At 36.6% G+C, this 26010-nt stretch overlaps 1 protein-coding gene across 1 annotated transcript in view; it reads left to right on the forward strand.

The window, feature by feature from the left end:
• The window catches only part of VWC2L (von Willebrand factor C domain containing 2 like), a 142166-nt gene that overhangs the window by 6743 nt on the left and 109413 nt on the right, over positions 1-26010 (forward strand). The window contains exon 3 of the mRNA XM_084892643.1: positions 20155-20284. Coding sequence (XP_084748769.1) covers positions 20155-20284 — 130 coding nt within the window. The remainder of the gene's footprint in view (positions 1-20154; positions 20285-26010) is intronic.

Below are 26010 nucleotides of genomic sequence, written 5' to 3' on the forward strand. Positions count from 1 at the left end.
AACAAGAAAGAAGCTGGATCTTATAAAATCCTATTATAATGAGAAAAGTAAATTTGTACGTTTTGGACAGTGGAGAGAGGAACTTGAATACTGGGCCAGTATATTTAGATTCAGTCTAAAGAATAACAAGAAATAAAATGCAGGTTGTTGTGCATAGAGATGACCTACTAGTTCAGTATGGTTTTTTAAACCTTGTAGCCAAATAGAATTGAATAAGAGGTGAAAATTAATTGATCGCTAAGGAGGTGAGACTGTTGCAGAAAACAAAGAATGAGATGATCAGCATGCATAAGTGCACAAACATTCAGGACTGTGTTTAGGATAAAAATCTAAATTGCCTAGTATAGCCTAGATTCTACTCATCTACCTCTCCAAGTATCTCTCTCAGTGGCTTCTCTTCCCTGTTTGCTTGGACATGCCGCCCCATACTCTTTGCCATCACACTCTTGTATAAATTCCAGCAGATTACTTCAAAATTCCATTTAAATCTCATCTCCACCAGAAAGCTCTCTCTGGTTGTCCTACTGCAGGGTCTCACACTTCTCCTGTGTCATTGCACAGCAGGCTGGGCATAGCATTAAAACCAGAACAGTAATCCTAGCCAGGCGCTGCTAAAACCTTTATGTGTATTAACATGCATGTCATTTCATAACATCAGTATGAGTAGTACACTTTCTCAGCATTGTTTTACAGACAAAACCAAAGCATCAAAGCGGAGTCGCTTGCCCAACCTCCTACAGCTCTACAGTGAATGAAGTAGGATCCCCACCAAGCAGCCTGGCTGCAGAATCTCAGCTCCTCACCACCTCTGCTGCCTTCATGGCACTACAGTAATGTAATTTGACACAGCCTGTCTCTCCTGCTAGACAGTGAACCCTGTAAACCTAGAGATAGAATTTTCTTTATTCTCTTCTGCTCCCAACCCTGGCAATACATGAACCACAGTGCAGGCGTCCAATACATTTTTGGTGAAGGACATCCGAGTCAGGTCATAATTGAACTCATTGAATAAAGAAGTTAATTAGAGTGTTTTTAAAATACCTTCGTTTCTTTCTGTTGATCTCTTCATTTTAATTAGTGAAAGGAAGTGCTCAATGTTCCGATAAAGAGTACTCTTTAGTCCCCTAAAGATGACCCATCTTGTTTACGGGACACCTATTTCCATCCTGTGGCTTTCTACTTGTCTCTTCCCTCTTTCTAAGCAAGGTTCCTCTTAGAGTCTGCCTCCTTCCCAGGGCCATAATGACCACCTACTGTTGTAGGTGTGCTGCCTCACTCTACACAGTTGCAAAACATATCTCTCCTTCAATCTTCTTTGATCACCAAATTCAAATGTAAATTGAGCCACGAGTGTCACCAATATGAAGAGCAACGTTATGTATAAAGGTTGGATTTATTTTTCAACATGATAGATGCAAGCTATGAAAATAGATTTCTCTACTTTTTTGAAAACTCTAAATTTTCCACTGTTCCAGTAATATTGTATTAAGATAAAGGTCACTTTATATAGTAGGGTCTCTCATCTTTCTTTTATGTGTACCCAGGCAAAAAGACAGTAGGCCTACTTCTGAAGAGATAAGGAGTATAAATAATACATTACAATAGCATTTTCTACAAGAAAAAGGTTGATTGGAAATGTAGGCTCTGTCAGCTTTGGCTTAACTATCTTATGCTGAGTTTCCCAAAGGGAGAAATAGTTTCTTATTTTGCTCAGTATTTTTATCACTCTCGCTCAGCTAGAATTAGCCTTTTTGGATTCTTTTTTTTTTATACTTTAAAACTCGTACTGATTTAGTTTTAGGTCAGACACTGAAGGTTATCCTACATGCAGCTGGGAGAGATGGTTCAGCTTTTACACAGCCTGTCTCACTTTAAGGCGATTTTCTCCGCTCCACACCCAGTGCCCTTCGTTCAGGATGTGGATTCACCAGAGATCTTCCTTTCTCCGCAGGCATTGACTCCTGCCCTTTTCCCACTGCGGGCCAAAGACAGCAAGTCAGGGTTTTGATTCTTACTTTAATTTATTTATTTTGGTGTGATTGTTTTCTCCTTCTGCACATTTTTTATATATGTTGTGCTTTAAAAAAAAAAAAAATGTAGACATAGTCTCATGCTGTGGTAGGCTACCTCGTTTTTGCCCTGAATTTTGCATTTACTATTTAAATCTGGATGAAAGAAGCAAAGAGGACAAAAAATTAAGAGTATTTTGCCAAATCATCCTGCCCATAAAAACTGTAGATCCACCAAAACCGGTTTGACTCAGTGGATACAGCGTCAGCCTGCAGACTGAAAGGTCCCCGGTTCAATTCCAGTCAAGGGCATGTACCTTGATTGCAGACACATCCCCAGTAGGGGGTGTGCAAGAGGCAGCTGATCAATGATTCTCTCTCATCGATGTTTCTAACTCTCTATCCCTCTCTCTTCCTCTCTGCAAAAAATCAATAAAATATATTTTTTAAAAACAAAAACTGTAGATCCCAGTTAAGTTTGAGAACTGACTTGCTCTTCAGTGGGTACCCTCACAGGAAAATAGTCTCTCCAGCTTTCTCGTTAATCTGTGCCCCTTCACGAATGTCCACTCTTCTAGCATTAAATCCATAAAAGTGTTTGAGCAGAAAGGAAAATTCTAATATGGTGGAAGAATGGAAGGCAACATGTTCTGGTAATTAAGGACCAAATATGTGAAAAATAGGGGAAGGTTGTGGCTGTAAAAAGATCTCAATTGAGAGGACTAATAGCTAACACCTTTCAGAAGCACAATTCACTACACCCCCCACCCACCCACTCACCCACAAGCCATGCACCGTTTCTATGAAAGGCCCCATTTCTATGCTTGCACTAGGAACAGAGTGCATTTTCTAGAGATGTTGTAGGTGCTGGCAAGGGCAACATATATCTGACCAGTGGGGCCAGATCAAACCTGGGTTAAGCAACCTTGGAACTTGGGTTCTGGCTAGGAAAGAATTTAGAGCAAGACTGGAACTGTAAGAGAAGATTTATTTGGTAAATTACAGAGGGAGAAGAAGTAGTTTCTAGATGAAATAGGCTGAGGAGACAGGTATGGATGTAAAGGAAGAGGCCTTGGAGCTTGGGAGTGAGGAAGGCTCAGGCTTGCTCTCAGGAGGGAGAGCACAGTGGGTCCTCCATCCTAAGGGTTTTCAGGGCGTAGATCTCAGGGACAGTCTCAGGGAAGGATCTTCAGAGAATGTTTAGTGGCGTTCCAGGTGTCCATTCAGGGTTGTGGTCTCCACTGAGTGATTGGCTGGCACCAGGGCAAGGAGGTCATTATTCCATGCAGCTGGTTCTGACATCAGCCATGGCTGGTTTTATTGCTTATTTGCGCCTGGAGCTGAAATACAACTGAGGACAAGATGTTATCTCTATAGATGGAGGAAAGGTCAGGGGGACCAAACATCATGACCAGCAATATGCTAGGGGAGGAAAAGTCATCCTAGGGGCGAGGTCCCACCCTACAGTTGATTGTCCATTGCCGGGCACCTGGGTCTTTCCAACCTGATGACCTTTTGTTTTGTTTTGTTTTTTTGTTAATCCTCACCAAAGGATATTTTCCATTGATCTTCTAGAGAGAGTGGAAGGAAGAGGGCCAGACAGAGAGAAATATTGATGTGAGAGAAACACATCAATTATACACCCCGGCCAGGGAGGAGCCTGCCACCAAGGTACATGCTCTTGACCAGAATCAAACCTGGGACCCTTGGGTCCACAGGCCAATGCTTCATCCACTGAGCCAAACAGGCTAGGGCATGGTGACCTTCTCTACCTGGCCCATTGTCCTTGCTCTGCTTATGTCTTTCTAACTGCCTACAGCCCTGTGAAGGTTGTATTTATTCTAATAACAAACAAGCATGTGGATCTTGAGTATATGAGTGAGATTTTTAAATATTTTATTCAAGAGGGGTTTTACAAATTTTGGACAAATGGTTAATGGAGTTACCAGGGACGTTTGTAAGATTCCATCTAAAGAAAGTCCTCAAAACTATCATAATTTTATATAATAATTATTGGGGATCTGTGTTGAGATTGAGAAGACTAATTCGACAGTTGCTGATTCTGCAAAATAACTTCCGTTTTGCGGAGTATGTTGTGGTTTTTAACATTAAAATGGCTTTTGAGTAAATTCAGGAATGGGTTCTCCTTTAAAGTTTCCACAAAATACCACAGATGAAGTAATTCCAGTCGGTGATGACTCTTGCTCACCGAGGCTCAGCCTGGCAAGCAGAACACACGGTCTCAGAGTGAACTCTCTCCGTGGGAAAGTCCTATCTCTGTACGTAGCTAGGGAACTTCTACTTAATATGTATAATCTCTGGCCAATTTCAGAGAACAGAAGTCAAATTTGTTAAAACATAAATTTAGAAAGTTCCTTGTACCTTTCCTCATTAATTTTATATTGTGCTCACTTGGCATTCTTAATACTGTAAAATGATCCTAAATCTAGGAAATAGATCAGATTTTTACAATAATTTTTTTTCAAAAACTCCAGTGATAATTGGGAATGGTTTTCTTTATTGAAAGTTTTTTGCTTGTTTGTTTGTTTGTTTGTTTAATGAGGGAATAAGTATAAATAAATGGCTTCCAAGATAATCCTGGAATGGGTGAAATAGTCTTGTTGTCAGTCGGAACAGATCTCTTGCTTTTAAATTTCAGGAGAATTGAGAGCAAGGCAGCCCGTTGGTGAGTTGTATGTGGAAATAGTTTTTCATGCTTGTCCCCTGATATATATTGCTGTCCTTCGTATTGCAAGATGCTGCTGCTAATGATGGTAGCCGCGTGATAAGAATGACTACAAAGATTTGTGACTTGGCTTCTGTGCCCTGTGCACATGGGAAATCCCTGTTTGATTTGCAGCCACATCTGAGATTTGTGGGGCTTGTCGCTGTGAATGACGATCTCAGAGCTGAGGTCAGCCATCAGCCATTTTGCAGACACTTCAGCCCATCCCTTACTGACTCTCCACTGGTGTGAGCAGATGAAAGAGAAAACAGACTGACCTGGTAGTCCCCCTTCCACAAGAACTCCCATAGTACTAGGTTAGGGATGTTTTAGACATTTGCCTCTTTTTAATTGTGGCTATAGTCTCCAAAATACTTAATTGGCCAATCATGTTTTTCTACTTTTTATATATTATTTCATAAATCGGGTCTACATATTTTATGCACAGTTTATAGATTAATCTATATAATCTCAATTGAGATTGCTGTATACATTCATTCAAGTGTGTGTGTGTGTGTGTGTGTGTGTGTGTGTGTGTGAGTGAAATTTGAGGGAGCTGGAATGTTCTTCATGAAAATCTTACTTTAAGATAATAAGAATCCTGTGTTTCTACTTCTCCTTGTTTTTGTTTTATTTTGTTGTCCTACAGCTTGATTTGCACATCAGGCAGTGTTTATAAAGGAAAGCTTACTGGTTCATGTTTTAGTTGTACTTTGCCAAGCTTCCCAGGAAGAGCTTGCAGCATAATTAAGAGGCGATTTGAAGCCATCAGTGCTTTTGCTTATCCAGGTGATCTCTCTCAAACAATAGCCATTGTTAATTGGAAACTGGCTTATTTTAGAGTCTAGACTTTGCACTTTTATCATCACCACTGATTAACATCAGTAATTTCAGTCTAACACACCTCCATTGTCAATTCCCTTGCCTCCAGCCTGCCACATAGCACATCTCAATAAGGCCATCTTTGCAAGGACTAAGTGACACCATGAAAAGCGTGAATGAAGTACTAAAGGGATAAGAAAAATCATTTATCTCCTGAAAAAGTTTTCAAATGATATTATTTTAAGGCTGTATAAAGTTTTCTAAAGTGGATACACCCAGCCAGTATGGTTCAATTGTTGAGCTTCGAACTATGAACTAGGAGGTCACAGTTCAATTCCCGGTCAGGGCACATGCCCAAGTTGTAGATTCCATCCCTAGTGTGGGGCATGCAGGAGACAGCTGATCAGTGTTTCTCTCTCATCATTTATGTCTCTCTCTCTCTCTCTCTCTCTCTCTCTTTCTCTCTCTCTATCTCTCTCTCTTTCTGAAATCAATTAAAACATAAAAAAAAACCCAATGTGGATAGAAGTCAAACTCTTATGTTTTCCCTATTATGATACAATGTGACCATAAATAAAATTAAATAATTTTCATCTTTCTAGCTATAGGATGGATATGATACTACAGTGTCATCATATATGTCTCATGAAGAGTAAATAGTATTGGGAATTTGAAAGTTATAGTATTACATATTGATTTATAACCAAATTCTAACTGCTTAAAGGTTTTTTAACTAAATACTACTTGAATGGAATTTTGAAATCATTTTGTTTTAATACTGACCTTTGACTACCATTGTTACTTTTTGGCATAGGATTAGATTTCTAGTGTCTGAGTTTATATAAATTCTATTTATAAAAAGCAAGTATCATGGTCTGTTTTTCATAGTCTAGGTCCTTCCTACTTTTAAGAGCTGATTAGAACTTTTAGATTTGGGAAAGAACTTTAAAATTATTTTGCCCAATGCATTTTACAGATGGTAAAACAAGGCCAACAGAAACTCAGTGAAAACAGATACATAGCTCATTGTTGGCAAAAGTGTTACTAATACATTGCTTTCCTGTGATTTTCCCCCCCGACAATTTACCACCTGTAGGCATAACAGAAAAAAAAATGTTGTTTATTTGCATCTTCCTTTCTAATAAATATGTTGGATGCAAAGATTTATTTCAGCCAATTGTCTATAGAAATGTGATAGTAGGACCTATCATCATGACAACCCAGAGTTAAAATACACTAGAACAATAAAATATTGGCATATCTAAAATCAGTCTGACACAGACTCTTTTTGCAAAATTTACTCTTAAGTTTGAAAAGACTCTGATAAAAACGAGGGTCTGAAAATGAAAAATCATTTTAATTAACAAACTATAGGCCAAAATAAAAAAAATACATTAGATTAAACACTATTTTCATAGGTGGTAACTATGCTAGGAAGTAACAAAGGAACCAAATTAGCTATACATTTGTAAGGAACTAAATTGCATACATTTGGTGTTTTTAGGAACTGATGACCAAGTTCTTGATTTTTGTTTTTTTTCTTCTTACTCTGCAGTCTCTCATTTCTCCCTTCTTGGAAGAAGGGAGTGTGTGAAATGGGTGGGGTATGCAAAAGTCTCAGGTTGCATGGCATTAGAAGAAAAGCATATCCTTAAATTGGCACATTATCAGTATCATTTAAGGCAGGATTACTGAAAAACTCACATGCCTTGACCTCTCCCTTTTTTTAATTACAATTAAAATTATTTAAATTTTTCTTTTTCTAAAAATTCCCAGATTATTCTAATGATCAGCTGGACTTGGAAATTGCTGCCATAATGTAACCCTGTTCAGACTGTCTTCTGGGAACACTGGCCCCCTGTGAGAATCTCTGTAAGGATTTTTATTTTTGTCATGGTCAAGTAAATTTAGGAAGTGACGATTCCTCAAACATCTATTAGAAATGTGCCAACCACATTCGTGTACTGACAGTGCTTGAATATTTTTAAAAGGCTTATCTGAGAGTCAATATGTACAGTTCAACAGCTCAGATCTCAACAGTGTGACGGCAAACTGGATTTTAGAAGGTGCTCTACCACTTACCAGCTCAGTGACCCAGGCACGTGTTACTGTACGTCAGTATGTCTCAGTGTACACATCTCTAAAAGAGATATAAGAATAAAAAACTTGGCACACAAAAAGAGATGCATAAAAACTATGGGACATTTTTACTATTATTACTGATTTTAATCCAGTATTTCACAAATGTATTTAACAGTAAAACACTTTTCCCCCTCAGAACTTCTATTAACATCTGGAAGTTAATCACTAAGAAATATCTTGCTAATGACTCAAGATAATCTTTTATTTCTTCAACTCTTCGGGGCAGTTAATGATAAAAAAGTCTTTACATCTCAGTTTATCCTCAATTGTCTAATTCTTTTTAAAATTCCCCAAATTACATTTACTCTGATTATTTATAGCAATTTATTAATTTTGTTGAATAAAACAATTTAATTGGGAAATTACTTATTTAAAATTATAATGAGAATGGTGTCGGTCACGTATAATCAAAAAGCTAAGATAAGGGTCAGTACATTATGATCCATTAGCCCAGTCCAGCTCACCATCTGTTTTGGTAAACAGAGTTCTATTGGGAAACAGTGATGCTGATTCATGTATGTCTCTGGTATCTTTACACTAGCATGTGAAGTTCGGTATTCGCTCCAGAGACCATCCGATCCTCATTGATCAAAAATATTTACCACCTGACCCTCTATAGAAAAAGTTTGCCAACTTCTGATCTAGAATCAAATTCTCCTTCTTCCCTTTCCACTTCCCTCAAATTGTTCTGTCATCAAATCTTTCAAGCCTCCATTACTGAATTTATAAAACCTTTAGGTTTTGATAAATATAGGACCTACTTTGCTTGTGGATGGTCTTAGGGATCTCTTTTCAGGTAAATTTTAAAATGCATCTAGATTTGCCTGCTTTACACAAACTTGCCTGTGTTATATACAAACTGAACAGTAGACATGCTTAGTCATATATCTTTATCTGCTTGTTTCCAAGGAGTACAACTTTGTTCTTGGATATATGATACTTTGCATGGGTATATAATAATTTATATGTATTATAAATATATATTATTATAATATTATAATTCCTAAATATAGAAACTATTATGTATAACAATTTAATAACTTTCCACTTATGAGAATCCTCCAATGAAATAGATAAACAAAGATAATAAAATTTTCATTATTTGGACATCTCAAGTGCTCTCTTCCAATTATGTGACAAGTCAGTACTTTTAATTTAATGTAATAGATATCCCATTATATCATTAAGTAAAAATATATATATTCTCTGATTACTTATTCAATCCATTATTATATCTTTTCAAGTGACCTTGCATAATTCATACTTTGATGTTATTGTATCTCATTTTACTAAATATGGAGGCATGGCAGGTCTTGTGGGGGAGTACCAAAATATGTAGGACATAAATCTGACCCTCCAGGCGCTCCTAGTCTATCAAAGGAGTAACACAAGTGCCATTAACAACAGGGGTCCTATAATGACTGTTCTAGGAAATCCCCTAAAGAAAGGAACAATTCAGTCTGTAGGAAGGTATCTTAAGAGTAGGAATTTCAGTGCATTGAAAGCATTTTGGACAAAATGGGAAATTTTGCAAAAGTAAATGCAAAGCACGTACAGAGAAATATGAAATAACCCTGGTGGCCAGAGCATAGGGTACAGAGCAGACAAAAAGAGAGAGAAAAGTGAGAAGGGAGCATGGGGCAAGCTCACAATGTCAGTGCCAGGCTAAGGGGCTGGAACTGAAGCCAGGGCTGAGTAGAGAATCACCAAAGAAGGGCTTGGATCAGGGAAGTGACAGAATCATCAAAATAAGTAATTGTTGACAACTTTATGAAATACTTTGCACCAGTGTTCCCTCATGAATGATTTAGTCCTTAGGCATTTTTATTCTCATTTTAGAAATGAGAAGGTAGGACTTCTTCCTCTAATTCCAGTGCTCTGTGCATTGCACCTGACCAGCCTCCATAAGTTCACTATGGATGTTATGCAAGACGTGGTAGAGATGGCCTATTTCCCATTTCAGCATATTCATGTCCTATATTCTGAAATGTATGTTCAGTTCTAAGTCACATATTTCACATTAGGTCCTGTGTCTTTCTGACAAAGTGTAGTACATTGCTAACATGAGGAAAATTCTTTCCCAGCTCCACATTTTACAGGGCTAGATTTATTTCGTTTTAAAAACTTCCATGGCCATAAAGATGCATGCATCTAAAGAATTGCATTCCCATCCATTAAAATAATCAAACAAAACCTGAATTCTGGATGCAGTGAGAATTGAACTACAAATATTTTTGCAAATTTATGTTGTTGTTGTTTTTTTAATTCCTACATCAGTGAAATATAAATTTAAAACAACAACAACAACAAAAATACATGGGATCTTAATGATAATTTTTCAGACTTAGAAATTTCATAGTCAACTGGAAAAATTTTCAGTAGTTACCAAATTTTCATTTTTCTTTATAGAGAAAGAAAAGCCACAGCTCTCTGAAACTACATTTATTTTTCACTGCAAATTAGTTTTATTTTCCTTTCCTAAATATGACAAGAAAAAAATTAAGTTGTTCAGTCTATGCCCAGCTGGGGTTGTTCAGTGGTTGAGTGTTGATCCATGAACCAAGAGGTCACTGGTTCCTTCCTGGTCAGGGAACATGTCTCATTTGTGGCCTGATCCCCAGTAGGGGGTATGTAGGACACAGCCAATAGATATTCTCTCTCATCAGTGTTTCTATCTCTCTCTCCCTTACCCCCTCTCTCTCTCTAAAGTCAATTTAAAAAAACAAACACTAAAATGATTGTTCATTATAACTTTAATTTTTCTCCAAGAATCCTGCTAAAGTAACAAACCTTTGACTCAGATTTAGAAAGCTTCATTAGGGAGAGAAAAAAAAGAATAATCACACAGAATTTTCTTTTTGTTAATGAGACTCTAGGTCTAGGACATTCACATTGAAACTATAAAAGACTTCAATCAAGACACAAGAAAATGTGATCTCAAGTTACCATGTTTAAATATATATATATATATATATATATATATATATATATATATATATATATCACAAATCTGACTAATAATTAAAATTTTATCTTTGTAAATAAGAATCTAATTAACTATCTAAAAATTTTGTCCAATGTTATTCTCAGTCTAACCATGATCTGAGTGTAAATTTTAGAGATGAAACCCAGATTATTTTCAAAACTCTAGACAATATATTCTGTACAAATTCAGTATTTCAAATTATTAAAAATGAAAATGTGTATGCCATAATTTAAGAAAGTTAATTTATGATTAATATAGAACTTCCTTGATAATATACAAAGGGAAATAAAGGAAAGAAACCCCAATCAAGTTGAAAGCTATGATGATATACTATATTTTTTACAAATTCACATAGTTTAAAAGTTCCTTTTTGTCTCAAAAAATCAAGTGAGAAAATTAGAGACCTTTTGCTATTAGGTTATTATTATCTTCATCTTATAAATGAGAAAACCCAGGTTTTAAGTGATCTGGCCAAGGTAAAACAATAGTACTTGGTGGCAGGCCTTGAGTTCCAAATGTGCTTATTCCATACAACCAAATTCTACTGGACAGTAAGATTACCAAATTTATACATAGTTTCAAAATTATGACTGCATCAGCTATACCTTGCATAAGAGTGCACACTAATGTTGAAAGGTTTATCAAGAAACTACTCAGTCAGGATTTTTTATACTTTCATCTTATTGCCCATAAGTCATCTCAATGTATTTTTGTCGAATGAGGTAAGCTGTGAGTTAAGTCAGTGTAAAATAAGGAAGTCTAAAATTTAGTAGAAATTGCTGTTGGGACTTAAACTTGAAAATTAATATATTTTAAGATTAGCAGTTACAAAGCACTTTACTTTATTAATTTTTAATTACTCCTTCTTTGTAACATGCAAGACAATGTTACCAGCAAATAGAAAATGAAGAAAAATATGTCAACTTTTAGAAATTTTTTTTTTGCCCAGAGAAATACTGAAGGTAGCAAAGAGAATTTCTTAGGTAATAATCTGATTGGCACTCCCAATACAAATGGATTTGGTTGTACGAGGCCTATGACCCTATGACTCCTGTCTCTCCTAGATGACCGGAAGCCCTCAATTCAATGTCGCGATGTCAGGCCAGCAAGCGGAGTTATGCCATCTCGCTTTTCCATCATCGCCTTCTTTTAATGTCTCCCATAGAATAGCACTGGCGAATTAGTCTCTCACATAATTCCTTCAGGTCGTAGAATTCTAAAAGTGATATATTCTCCCCCACCCACATATGGGCCTTGTTTCATGCTATTATAGATTACTGGCTTTTTAAGTGACATCAATAATCTGTCCTTTTCAATGTCAAAGAGTAAAGTTTTGAAGTTATAGCGTTACTCACTTTTTCCCTCCTGCATAAATGGGTGATTGGGGGCGCATCCCTGTCATGGAGACATGCAGGCTCTACTGAAAACACTTGGTTCATTGTCAAGGACCTTCCTTGTGCGAAAGTCAACTGTCAATCCAGCTTATCAGTGAAGGACTAGAGGCTGCTGCTTTTCTCAGCTATTTCACAAGAATAGGTGTGGTGCTTCATACAAATCTTTATCTTGAATTCTTTAGCCTTTGTCTATTCCATTGGGTTCCCCTAAGATCGTAGAGGCTGAAAGAGCAACCCCAGCTCTTAAACACAAACTGATATTTCCTTGATAAGTGTGCTTGCCTACCTAAAAAAATAAATCTGTGATTGTAACTAAAGAAAGATAGTCTTGCTTACATTCTCCTCATCTATATTTTCTTTCCATATATTGTTATTCATACCTCAGAAAAAGCTGCAGTTTGTTGTCGTAAGATTCTTTGAAAACATTCAGGGGGAAAAAATTGGTTCAATAGATGACCAGTTTATCAGAATAGTCAGTATGTAATTATATAATTGCCTGCCCATGAAACATAAGCCAAAGTCTATTTAAATACATATTTTAAGAAAAAAATAACTTTGGGGGGGAAAAGCCATTAATATAATGTCATTGTTGTGTTGCAACTATAATGAAGAATTTTCAAGAATGAGGAAACTTTCTTTTGTACTTCATAATGAGTAATTTTATATTGGGCATTTTATCAACTTTTTTTGCAATATTCTTGAGTTTTACATTAACTTGGAATAATTATAATTGGAAATATAAAGATTCACTCCAATAACCCTTAAACATTAAACATATTTTTATGGATATCTAGATTATCACTATTATCTTTTAGATTGTCATTTATTGAGGGCAAGCTAGATACATAGCTCATCTTGGTTTGTCCTACATTTAATAAATATGCCAAGTAAATATTTTTTTAATTTGCATTTTATATTTGTGAATTTTTGTTTATCACCTACCTGGTTTATCATATCTACATAGGCTAAGCTGTGTGCAATTTTTATAATCACTTGGCTAAAATGTTTGCATTTTTACCAAACATGAAGTGGTTTTTAACAGACTCCTAGAAATAATGTTCCAGAATGTATTTTCAAAATACCACTACTCAGAAAAAGCCAAAGCAGCTACAATTTAACTTGTTATTCAAATGATAACCAGAATACACATTTGCTGACCAGCAGCAATGGTTATAAAAAAAAATTATGCATCTGATTTTTTTTATTTGCTTCAACAGTAGTAAAATTCTTAAAGAAGTCCCAGCTCTGTGTTCATAATTTGATAAGATTTGTGACCTCTGTATTTCAAACATCCTCCAGTCAATAGGAAAGATCACTGAAGAGGTCACAACAATCCCATTAGTATAGGACACCGAGGAGCATTTTATTCAGTGATGTGATGGGTCTTCTTTCACATGATGGTAAAATTTGGTTAAAACCCATTAGATCCATTGATTATGAGGGTACGCCAGCCTCATGCAAATTACTGGCTACAAGAATGGCAGTGGGTGCTAAATATCCTTGTACTCTGTAATTTAATGTATATTTTAATGAAGTGAACAGTGAGATTACTGACAGGCATCAGCAACTTTGAAACAGCATCTTCCAAATTTCTCATACAGCTTGAAAGTAATGAGATTTGTTTCATAAAGTGATGAGATTTATGCCATAAATTATCTCTAAAAGATGAGTGCCTCTTAAAGCAGTATCTTTTCCTTGGTAGAGATCAGATTTTAAATAGTGGTTTAATGGGAAGTTTTTGCAGAAGCAATCAAAGCTATCTTCTTTTTGATAAATTTTGACAATTATTAAAGACATAGAGCACATGGTGTCCAACATCTAGGATCACATGCCCCAAAGTACACATGATACCATTAGGGTGCTGCAACATAGCATTCGGAATATATCCTGTCCCTTCAGCCGTCAACACTATGCACAAGGGGCTTTCTAGAAAACAAGTTCTGTTTCTCAGAACATTCAGGATGAGCTTTGTTAGACTTTGTATCCTAACCTGCCCTTTAGGAGAATGAACATGTTTAAACTCTGGGCTTTTTTTATAAAAAAAATTTTACAATACTCTAAAATAATTTTGTTCAATAAGGAATAATTAAACATGACACACACTATAAAAGGAGACTAGAGTTTTTCAGCCTCCCCAGCAGTTCCTCCACACGTATTCTTATCCTAGATTTAGTTATGATGGTATTTTTCTAGTGCAGTAAACGTCTGCAATCATCTGGTAGATAGTCCAGTCAATGGGGTGATTGAAGATTTACTTACCTTGTGATCTGCACAATAGATATTATGAATTTCAAATTCCCTTGAGAGAGTGAGTTTATGTTCATTGCCATAATATTGAAACTCAAATAGTTATTTCCTAAGTCATAGTCAGAAACCTTTCTCCCTAAAGTGCCCTTGAACACAGATGGAGCTGCCCAGAGGTATGGCTTAACAAATAAAAAAATATAAATAATGCATCAATGGCTGTGCATATGTTAACAGCTATTTATTGAGAATTTAGCATAAGCTAAGATGACTTCTTGGCGCTGAGAATATAGCAATGAACAACATACTGTATTAGGAGTGTATAATCTGTAGGGAAGGCAGATAAGAATAAATAAAGTATAAACAGATTCATAAGGTGATTTCATGAACTGATTGGCACCCTGGGTGAACAGCCTGATGGAAGGAGATGATAAAGGGATAGTCAGGGCCAACTGCCCTGGAGAGAGGGAGAGCATTTGAATTGACATCTAAATGATGAGACCTCAGGAAAATAAAATGTTTGTTGCTTTTATTTTTTTCTGAGTAACTTTTAATGGTAATTTTAACCATTTACAGTCTTTTTTAATCTTCTAATAATTTTTTATGTTTCTGACATGATTAATTCTATTAATTCACAACCACCCTCCCCCTCTACCACCACTAAACCAAGTCCTATAAAATTTCATCTGCTGGGCTGGTGTTGCTCAGCAGTTTAGCATTGACCTATGAACCAGGAAGTCATGGTTTGATTCCCAGTTAGGGCACATGCCTGGGTTGCAGGCTCTATCCCCAGTGGAGGGTGTGCAGAATGTAGCCAACCAAAGGTTGTCTTGCATCATTGACATTTCTATCTCTCTCTCCCTCTCTCTTTCTCTCTGAAATCAATAAAAATATATTTTAAAATAAACACTTTATCACAACCACCTCTGCAATCAGATTATACTTTAATAAGAGAAATAAGCTAAATATTCTTTTAAACAGTCTTATGCTTCCAATTATATAATTTTTTAATTTTTTTTCCAAAAAGTTCTCACTAAGCATGCAATGATGATGATGATGATGATAGTTATAATATTTTATAGATTTTTATGTGCTTCACAGCAGCTGTGAAGTTGGTTATGCTGTCATTCCCATTTTGTAGATTAAGAAACTGAGGCACATCAAAGTTATGTAATTTTCCAAAGATTCCCAGCTAGCAAGTAAAGCATTTAAGACTATAATTCAATTTGTATGGTTATAAAGAACTTGCTTTAACCATGTTACCATACCACCCAAAGCCAACTCAGTGAAATATTATTTTCTATTTTTTTTCTAATTTAGAGTTCTTCAACTTGTACGAACATTGTTATCTTAAACTTTACAAATTAAAATAGAAAACTGAATACTACTATGAACCTGGTCACTCCGAGGTTTGAATTCGTACAACAAATCTTACAGACTGTTACCATATCCTGCTGGCACCCTATGAACAATGCCAGTAGCAGTTACCACATAAATAATGGTGCCATGAGGTACTGATGCATGGACCAAAATCCAGGCTTTCCACAGTTACTGATACAAAATACAAAATAAATGTACATTTTTATAAACATTAGGAAAAATCTGTGTCACCAGTCCATAATAACATGTTCTAATAGTCTGGTGTTAGCTTCTAAATTCTCACAAAGAGTATATTTGACAATTTTTCAGGATTCACTCAGTTATTCCAGTAATTAAGTTACTGGTTCTCATTCTATGTTCTCCACTTTAAAGCATCATGGAGAAATCTACTGTTTCCAGGATTCTGGTACCTCGCCTCCAATTCTCCAAGAATCCTCATAAGTCACTGACAGGGACAATGGATTTCAGCATCCTGGTCTTGAAGTTAACCACTTTGAAAACAAAGTACCTATATCGCCATGTTTCCATTCTAATAATACCAAGAAGGAACATTGGAATTCTAGTCACTAAGCCAATATTTAAGAGTCTCCTTTTACTCTATTAATTATAAATATATATCAGAAAACCCATTTGAAATTTGGGGGCAGCTGGGGCAAAGTTTGGATTTGCCATGCAAATGTATTCAGTGATAGCAGGAACTATTATAGATCAAATGCCAGGTTTCTGCTTAAAAAGAGTCCCACATTTCATATTCAAAACACTAAGCTGGAGGTATAGGGGACTCATAACAGTCATATACTCAGATCATCGAATATATTCAGATACAAATTAATTTGACCTTGAAACCTAATTTCAATTAAGATTTCTGTAAAGGTGCATAGGTGTATATATCGTAAATGTTACTTTATGTTTCAAGCCTTTCACAGAAGTAAAATATTCCTTGACATTTCTAGGAATAGATTTTCCTGGTATAAAATTTTAGGATGGTGTCATTTAATCATCTTTCCAAATCTCTGGCTGTTAAAGCCATGTAGCAGGCATAATTCACATGTTCCTCTGCAAAAAAGCTAGTCAGAGTGATTTTCCCCAAGTACTTATTTCAGTGTCCTCTGGTCTGCTAAGAATGACTTTATTGTTTAATCTTTGGTTTTACTGGGATGTTTTCAGATTGAATCTATAGTTTTCATATTGAAGAGTCTGATAAAGGGAAATCTGTAACCAGCTCAGTGCTTAAGATGTAAAGATTTATTCAAAGCACCAAACCTTTCACAGTTGTATGCTGTTTGGTGGAAAGGATTTTTAAAATCTGAAATTAATGTCCAAGTAGCTCACTGCTCACTCATAGGGAACTTCTGGATGTTTAAGCAACGTGTTTTCAAGGCAGTGAAGGAGGTCACATTGGGCAAGGAAAGAGGGTGTGACCTGGAGAGCACGTGAAAGAGGATGGCCAGAGGCAGAGGGGCTGCAGAGGGAGGCCCATGGGTTACATGTGATGGACTGTTAAAAGGGGAAAGAGAGGGGCAAGAGGCTTAACATGAGAAGAAATAAGACTGAAACAGACATTATTTGTAAAAAAAAAAAAAAACAAACAAAAAAAAAAAAAACAATGAATGAAAAGAAAAGTGGAAATAACTTGTTTCAGACAAGAGATTGTGGGCCAAGAAGAGACAAATGAATGTGGTATATGAATAAAGCCAGTTTCAGGAAAATGTAGTATCTACCAATGGCTAGGGTGACATTTTTATTTTTCTAATTTATGTTTCTGATTATTCAAAAATAGGAAGGAAGGAAGGAAGGAAGGAAGGAAGGAAGGAAGGAAGGAAGGAAGGAAGGAAGGGAGGGAGGGAGGGAGGGAGGGAAGGAGGGAGGGAAGGAGGAAGGGAGGGGGGAGGGAGGGAGGGAGAGAGGGAGGGAGGGAGGGAGAGAGGGAGGGAGGGAGGGAGGGAGGGAGGGAGGGAGGGAAGAAAAGGAAGGGAGGGAGGAAAGGAGGGAAGGAGGGAGGAAAAGAAGGAAAGAAGAAGGGAGGGAGGAAAGGAAGGAAAGAAAGGAAAGAAAGGAAGGAAAAGAAAATCGGCATACATTTACCAGGAAGCCTTGCGGACTTAGCTCTTCTTACACAGAGTGTTTCTCAGGATTCCAGTCCACACACATCCAGCCTCCACCAGTGTCAGGCAGATGCCCCAGGATCTTTGCAGGACCACTATCTGTCAGTGCCTTTCTCAGATACCGGATGTAGCTACCAGCCTCCAAGGCTTGAAGATGGGGAGCTCCAGGAACATGAGCCATATGGCAACTTAACCTCAGCCTACTCCAATTTTCTACTAGCTCACATCTGTGGATCCATAATAATCTCTTTATGCACTTACCACCCTGGTTAGTGAAATCTCCTTCTTAGCAGGAACTATCTACACGGTGTAAATCAATGATTTAGTGGCTAATGGTTATTCCTGAGGATCTGGCATGCATGAAGAATGTACAAATCACTGAGAAATAAACTCCTCTGAGGGAAGTGCACAGAATGGCATTCTTGCTCTTGTCTGAATTAGGATAGTAATCTCCATCAGTCTGTGTTGGGAATCTAGTCGCCCAACAGGTCTTCTGAAAGATCACAGTTACTTTGAGGGAAACGTTTTGTGGGAACATGTAGGGGGTCTGTGAGGTTTTTAATGTCAGAATCACACAGACCAGCCCCTCCTCTGGCCAGAAGAAAGGGCCACAGCTGTGGAAGGACAGGTTATGGAAGCAATGATACCAGTGGCTCCTTTTTCTCTCATATTAGCAAGAAAATGCGGGCCAAGCCCTCTGTACTTTAAGAAGGCCATGCAAAACCACTACTTTGCAGTTAACTAAGGAAAGGGGGCCACCTGACAATTTTGCTTGGAAAGGTAAGATATCATAATGGAACAGTATAGCAACAAGAATGTCCATCCCTCGCACTGTTTCCTCATTAAACATTTCCGCCATCAAATACTGTGCTGTGGTTTCAAAGCTTTTCCTTCATGTGCCAAGATTATTTAGTGGAGAAGATTATCCAGCTTTAGGGACAATCCAATAAATTCTCCTGAAATATTATACTTACCACAACCCACCTCATGGTAAAGCCCTTAACTCTGCCCTTCCACGAGTTTATAACCATGGTAAGAAGTAGCAATACTCTCCCACAGATTCTGGGTATACTTCTCTTGTTCCTACTACATTTGAAATTAAAAATAATTCTTCAAGCAGAAAGCAAATGTAAGTTTACTTGTAAAATAATTAGTTGAAAGATTTCCTCCAACACCTCATCCCCCAAGGCTATCAGAGTCCAGGAGCACTGATATTACCCCAATTTTCAAGTTCCAGAAGAAATAAGAGCAGACAGCGGTATGGCCAATAGCCACTGAGACAAAGGCATAGGGCTTTAACAAACACCGCCTGGAAGGGAGAGACTGTGGCCTAGAGATGGAGGCGGAATTTTCTGGAAACAAATGGCTTGATTTAAGATACACAGACATGCATCACTTCTAAGACCTCCAACTTGTCATCCCAAAATTCGAAACCTCTGTTTCATGAGAAAGGAGAGCTAGAACCTGTAAAGAATGTGAAAAGTCAGAGAGAGGACACTGCTTAAGACTATCTGGGTATAAGGAGTTTCTAAAAGGAAACAAAACCCCAAACTGACTCTCAGTTGGTAAGTACTTTGAAGACAAAATAGCTTTCTGATTTATTTTTCTTTTTCAATTACAATTTATAATCAATTCATTTTTCCCCTACATAAATCATTTTCAGCTCTATTTTTAGAGTCTTTGAATCTTAAAAAGTGGCTTTATAAGTTAAGAGTGGCCTTTTTCAGCTGATGGATTTTAGTTTATAAAAGTAAGCAGGCAAGATGCAAGGTATTCACTAAATCTTCCAGGAGGCAGCGCCTGGTTGTCCACATCCCAAATGCAATCTCCTCTAAAATTCATATTGGGGAAAAAGTCAATGTCTAGGTTAGCTGGGGGTAAAAAAGGAGTTGATAAAAAGGGTAAGAATGTCCATTTACCATGTTCTTGTTTCTCAGTAATTTTTTTTTTTTTAGGAAGAAAAATAATGAATGGCCAAAAACTTATTTCACATGTTCCAGTCTCATTCCTCTTTATGAAAGGAAAGCAGAGCAATCACCACATCTGGAAACAAAACCAGGAGGTGACATGTTAGTTGTCCAAAATGGTCTTTGGAAAGTAGGATCACAGGCAGGAAAGTCATACAGGAATGCCCAGCTGCTCCCGGCAATCTGGGATGCACATGACAACCTACCGTGGCTTGGAAGTCCAGGTTGCTTTCCATTGGGGAAGAATGATCGTATACATGGTAATGGAGTTAATACCGAAAAGTCAATATAAACGCTGATGTTTTTGTCTTCTGACAGCATATGAATGTGCAAGCATTAAGTTGTAGGAGAAAAGGGGCTAATTTTAGATTTGTTCCTAGCCCTCTCCATGTGAATGGTGTCGCTGTGAGCCCAGCAATGAAGTTCACTGTGTTGTAGCAGACTGCGCGGTTCCTGAGTGTGTCAACCCAGTCTATGAACCAGAACAGTGTTGTCCTGTCTGCAAAAATGGTAAGACCATGCTGCATTAGCTTTCACGGAGGGGTTAGTGCCAAATACGGATATTTCACCTCTGCACACCATTCGATGCCAGAGCCCTCTAAGATGAGCCTCTGGCTTTTTCAACATGGGCCTGGCATTCAATTGGGGGAACCAAAGTTTTTACAAGCCAACTTTGTTGTGATGCCTGTTACTTATTGTTGATTGATAAGGAGGATGCTGGAAAGGATAAGTACCGTCTTTTCGTAGTGACTGAATTTCTCTCTTGTGGGGGTTTTGAAGCAGTTTACCTATTTCATAGTGAATAACCCAGAGTAGAGAGGACAAATGCCAGGTATTTTGTGTTTGGTATAGATAAGACTTTACGTTTAACATTATTAAATAAATACAGAATTCAATTATGAATGCACTTAAGTTGAAGTAAGAAAACACTAGAAACTTTAGGGTTTTTATTCTAGGATTTTATTACCATGGAATCTTGCTCTCATAGTAATTGTTATAGAGGGGAATTTGGTTTATGAGATCTTTTTGGCCTCCATGCAATGGAAAGGTAGAAATTACTACAGCATTACCCAAGATCAAGGAGATGCTGCAGAGAAGAAAATGCCAGGCCATAAACCCAGAACGGCATGTCAGCTAAGTGAATATCATGCTCTGCTTACTAGTCATGTACTACCCAATAATAAAGCTTTGCTGGGTAACACTCCACAAATGTCCCCTCTAGGCATTAATATCTGCTTGAAATAAAAGTGGTTCTAGCTCTTAATTAAGGTGAGGTCACTCTCACGTGGAATCCCGAAGCCCTCTCTTGAGTTAGCAGGACTCATCGTCCTCTACTACACATTTTTGGGGTCCTGAATTTGGCATAATGTTAGTTGCATACTAATGTTTTACTTTGCAGAATTATTATTAGTAAAGAGAAGTATCTGGTTAATTTAGTTAAAGAAAACTCAAAAGCAGCTTGATTGATTTTATAGTATCTTTCCAAAGGGCTTACGAAGAATCCTATGACATATTATCAGGCCCATATAAACCCAATGAGTTGAATATTAAACTGCTCACCTGGCTTCTCTTTTTCTTCTTTTCCCTAACACCCAACTGACCTGTGTCATAGTAACAATCTCTTCGACGTAGAATATGGAAGGAAATATTCCCCTGGCATTCTAATCTATCTAATATTAGGCAAAGATGTAAAATTTAAGACTTTGTATTTTTAAAGAAATTTTGAAGAAACTGGAAAAGATACAGGGAGAACCTTACAATGATTTAATGGGTGAAAAATAGGACCTATGAGGACAGACTGAAGGAGTTAGCATAATTTGTCCTGGAGAAGAGAAGGCTCAAGGGAAACCTAACTGTCATAAAGTATATGGATGGTTAGTGTAAAGTGGAAGAGGACCTGTTATTTTTCATTTTCTCCAAGGACAGAAGGAAGAAAAAAATCAGCTCCCTAATCAATCTTTACAATTAGGATTGACAAGTCTGACTGAACACTTTTTTTTTCTCTCTCTCTGGAAGCAACTGTCTAAATAGGTCCTTGAGGATTCTCTCTTCGCTAAGTGGCCCTGGTCGGCTTTGTTTTTACATTTAGGGTAAATGAAATTATGCTTCCAATTAAAATCTCTTGTCTGGACATACTCAGAATACTCACAGAATTAAAGCATACAAGACCATGCATTTAAAATAGAATTTTTACACATGCATCTGCCACATCTCCCTGTTATGCCACACGAAAGCCTATAATACATCCAGGGTTACTTTCCATGTCAAATGTTAAATCAGCCACTACAAGCTAGTCATAAGTAATCTGTCACCAAGATTATCCTATTTGAATCTATTGCTTGCCAGAGTAGGAATTTGTCTTGAAATGAAAACTTCTATGTACAAAAACAATGAATGGACTTGAATTTTTCAATTAGTCCAATTAGTAATCCATTGGTATTTCTGAAGAGCATATGTTGATAGAACAAGAAACACCAGTAACGTTTTCCAAATGTTGTTCATGAAGCACTACAAGACAACCGCTTCTGTTTTCTCTTACCATTCCCAAGTAAATGTTTTTCCTTTTTAAATAAGGGAAATGAGCCTACATTAGAGCTAGCAGAAATACTAACTCTTGTTGTACTATAGCGTTATGAAATTATCTTTTTTAATTATTAAATTCCAGGAATTAGTCACTTGTGCCCAAAAGTACAGTATAAGCATTGCTAAGAGGAGCATACTAAGGACCGTTACAGAATGCTTCTGTCCACCAGGTTACCAGTGTTTTATGAGGCAACAGACTGAGCCTCGTCTTGCTTGCCCTCATTGGAAGCCAAGCCAAGAAAACAGAAACAGATCGCCCATGGAAAGAAAAGGTGAAGGGAAACAGATGTTCACTATGACAAAAATGGGTCTAGAACAATTTCCTAAATTTCCGATACATGATTATCCTGTCTCATTCTATCTGACAAGACTGGTTTGTTCATCATAATGTAGGCTATTTTTAAAGAATACTACTATTTTCTTAGATGTAAAAACAAGATAAGAATCAATCCTATGGAAAAAATGTAGAGGCACTAGATCTTAATTTGTAAATAGCCCAATCATATTTTATACGTTTTAAAATTCTTCATAAATATTGAAAATTTTCAGTTTGCATAAATGCTGCTTATCTTGGTTGCCAAGTACTAGATTTTGCATACTAGATTTTTCTGCTTCCCTGAATTATAATTTGCCAAGAGCAAGAGGCATTAAACATATAAAATGAAAATTTAAAGCAATAGAATCTACCACACCTAATATTAAAACTCAATATTCAGCTAATATAAAAATCTTTTTTCTCAGATTATTTAAGAACAAAAAAGCAAAGAAGTCCATGGACATATATGGTTTTCCAGAAAACAGTAGTTGCCAATGAAAATGTAACAATTATTTTTAGATGCAAGTATTTTTTAAGATATTATAAAGTACAAAGTAATATGTTCCTTAAATAAGCAATGATAGCCCATCTTTATTCTCCATAATGTAATTTTTATGAATAAATTTAGCTCCATATACTTGTAACATTTTTCTCATAGGCTGTTTGGGTCGGGGAGGAAAATTTCAATTTTCTGGTCTTAATGATTACCTCAAGCAAGCTTTTCAGTGGTTATCAATGAATATAGCCATGCCATAAAATATAGTCCATTAAATTAAAGTTAGCTTAGCACCAAGTAACGACTCTCCATTTGATCAGAATAAAATAGAAGCATTAAGGAAACACAAGTCAGAAGGAGCAAGAAGTGTCAGGATTATTTATTTGGGAAAGATGGGGGAATGAACATAGGAACACGGAAATGTATTGTTTTTAAAAGTATCATTGAGCATTTGTCTCTCCCTGCTCCATACACCTGCAAGAGCTAGTAACCCAGACGCCTCCTACAAGGTCTGACATTTCCAGACTGTTCTTCTGTCCCCAAGATGATATTACTTTGACCTAGCTTTCAGTGCCAATCCTTTCCCTGCGAATAAGTGAATATTCTTTATGCTTTTTTGTTTGTTTTCATAATATGAAAAACAAATAGATTAGCACAGCATCTGCTTGAAGAAAACATTCTACCTTGGAGAATCCTATAAATATTTTCAAATATTTGGTAACGGGTAGTACATTTGACTACTAAAATATATGATCACGGGGCATCTGAACCAAAACTGCATTTTTTACATTTCACCAGCCAGTATGTCAGCCAGCTCTCTGTCTTTGCTGGGAGATGTATTCAGTCATTATTCATGGTTCTGAGGGAAAAGTCACTCCATGAAAAATTGTAATAAACAGGAAACACCCACAAAATCCTCCATACACACTAAGTGAGGTATTTTCATATCTTTTCTAACTAAGCTAAAGTTGTCATAAGCCCTGTTCAAATATTTAATTCCATATCCCTTACTCGCTTCCAGTTTGGTAGTGAAACAAATAAAGCAGGAAACAGACTAGCCAAAAGGTCAGATGGAAAGAAGACAATAAAGGGAGGGGCAAATAGGAGAGAGGGGAGACTACAAGCATCAGTGCCTTTTAGAGGTACTTGGGAGAAAAGGTTTGACTCACTTATATGTTAATATCCCTCATATCCATAGAGATGCTTGAAATAAGAGGAAAACAGTTCCACAGGGAGGAAGGAAAGGAGCAAAGGGCATATAAAGGAAATTCACAGAAGAAAACCCAATGTCTGGTAAATACATGGCAGTTTGCTTAAATTCACAGGGGACCAAGGAGTTAGAAATTAAAGAGATTCCAATAGTGTAATGATAATATTTGAAACTGATGATGTTGCCAAACACATTAAGGGCTGAGAACATTAGAACAATTGTTAGGAAGGTGGTTTCCATCACAATTTTCATGTGACTCAGGGGAAAGGAGGCAATCCCAGCTCTTGTACTTTGTCCCACATTCATGTCCTAAATTTTCACTGCGTTTTAGGAGTGCGAAGGTGAGAGGAAATGGAATAGATCTTCAATGGAGTAATGAAGTCTATTTCAGCCTTGAAAAGGACCTTACTGACATTTTCTACTGTTGTGGGGAATAAGCAAGCAGTGTATAGTAGATTACATAATATAATAATGCATCCTATCTATAATGCATACATTTTAAGTTTTACATATATCAATATATATATATGCTTTAAATATATGTAAATATATATATAATGCTTTAAATATATATGCTTGTTTATTATATATATGCATATATATGCTTATATATGCTTAATTATATACTGTTAACAGATATATAATTTTAAATAAATATTAATTTTTTGTACATAGGAAAAGAGCTAAATGGCTTCACAATAGAACATCAATAATGATTCAATGGTTACTTGTAGGGAGTAGTAAGAAGAAGGTAAAGGGAAGGGAGACGAGAGATAATCTCTTTATAACCTTAAATCCTTACAAATTGAGTTAATAAAAACAGCAGAAAAGTACACCAACGGAATTCACCAACAAATTACAGATGTTTAAAAGATATGAAACTTAAGCCTCATTAATAAATTAGGTTAATTTTTATTTTTTTAATTGTGCAATTTTTTAAAATGTTGATTTGAGAGAGAGGAAGGAAGAGAGAAAAACATCAATGTGAGAGAGAAACATCAATCAGTTGCCTCTACACACGTCCGGACTGGGGATGGAACCCTCATCCTGCTGTGTGTCCTGACCAGGAATGGAACCGGTACTTCTTGGTGTATGGGATTATGCTCCAACCAACTGAGCTACACCAGCCAAGGCTAATTTTTTATTTTTAAGCACTTTTTATTATTTTTGTATGAGACATAGAGCAAGTTCTAGAATAATACACAGCAAATATTTAACAGTGATCAGAAGAGTAGAAGTGAGAATGTATTATAGAAGCAAGAAACTGATTTTTTATTTTATGGGCCTTTAAATTAAGTGAATTTTCAAGAAACTATTGTACTTTATAATTTGAAAGGTTACAGCAATCCTTTAAAGAAAAAAATAGATATAACGTTACTTAAACTCTTCCAGAGGAGAAACAGAACAAAATTTTCCATTTCTTCTTTTTCTCTTCAGTATAATATTAATACAAACCAAAGATGACACACTAATAAAAAGGCAGTAGAGGGCAACCTTATGTTTTATTATAATTAAGAACTATTAAAATACTAAATCCCCAATCTAACGCTCTTGGGTCGTGAATTTTATAGAGGAAACGGGGTTCATATATGGTACAATATATTACACTGCCAGAGGGTATAGTGCAGCAG

Source organism: Pipistrellus hanaki, assembly GCF_964339955.1.
Source record: "Pipistrellus hanaki genome assembly, chromosome: 8".
Classification (NCBI taxonomy): Eukaryota; Metazoa; Chordata; class Mammalia; order Chiroptera; family Vespertilionidae; genus Pipistrellus; species Pipistrellus hanaki.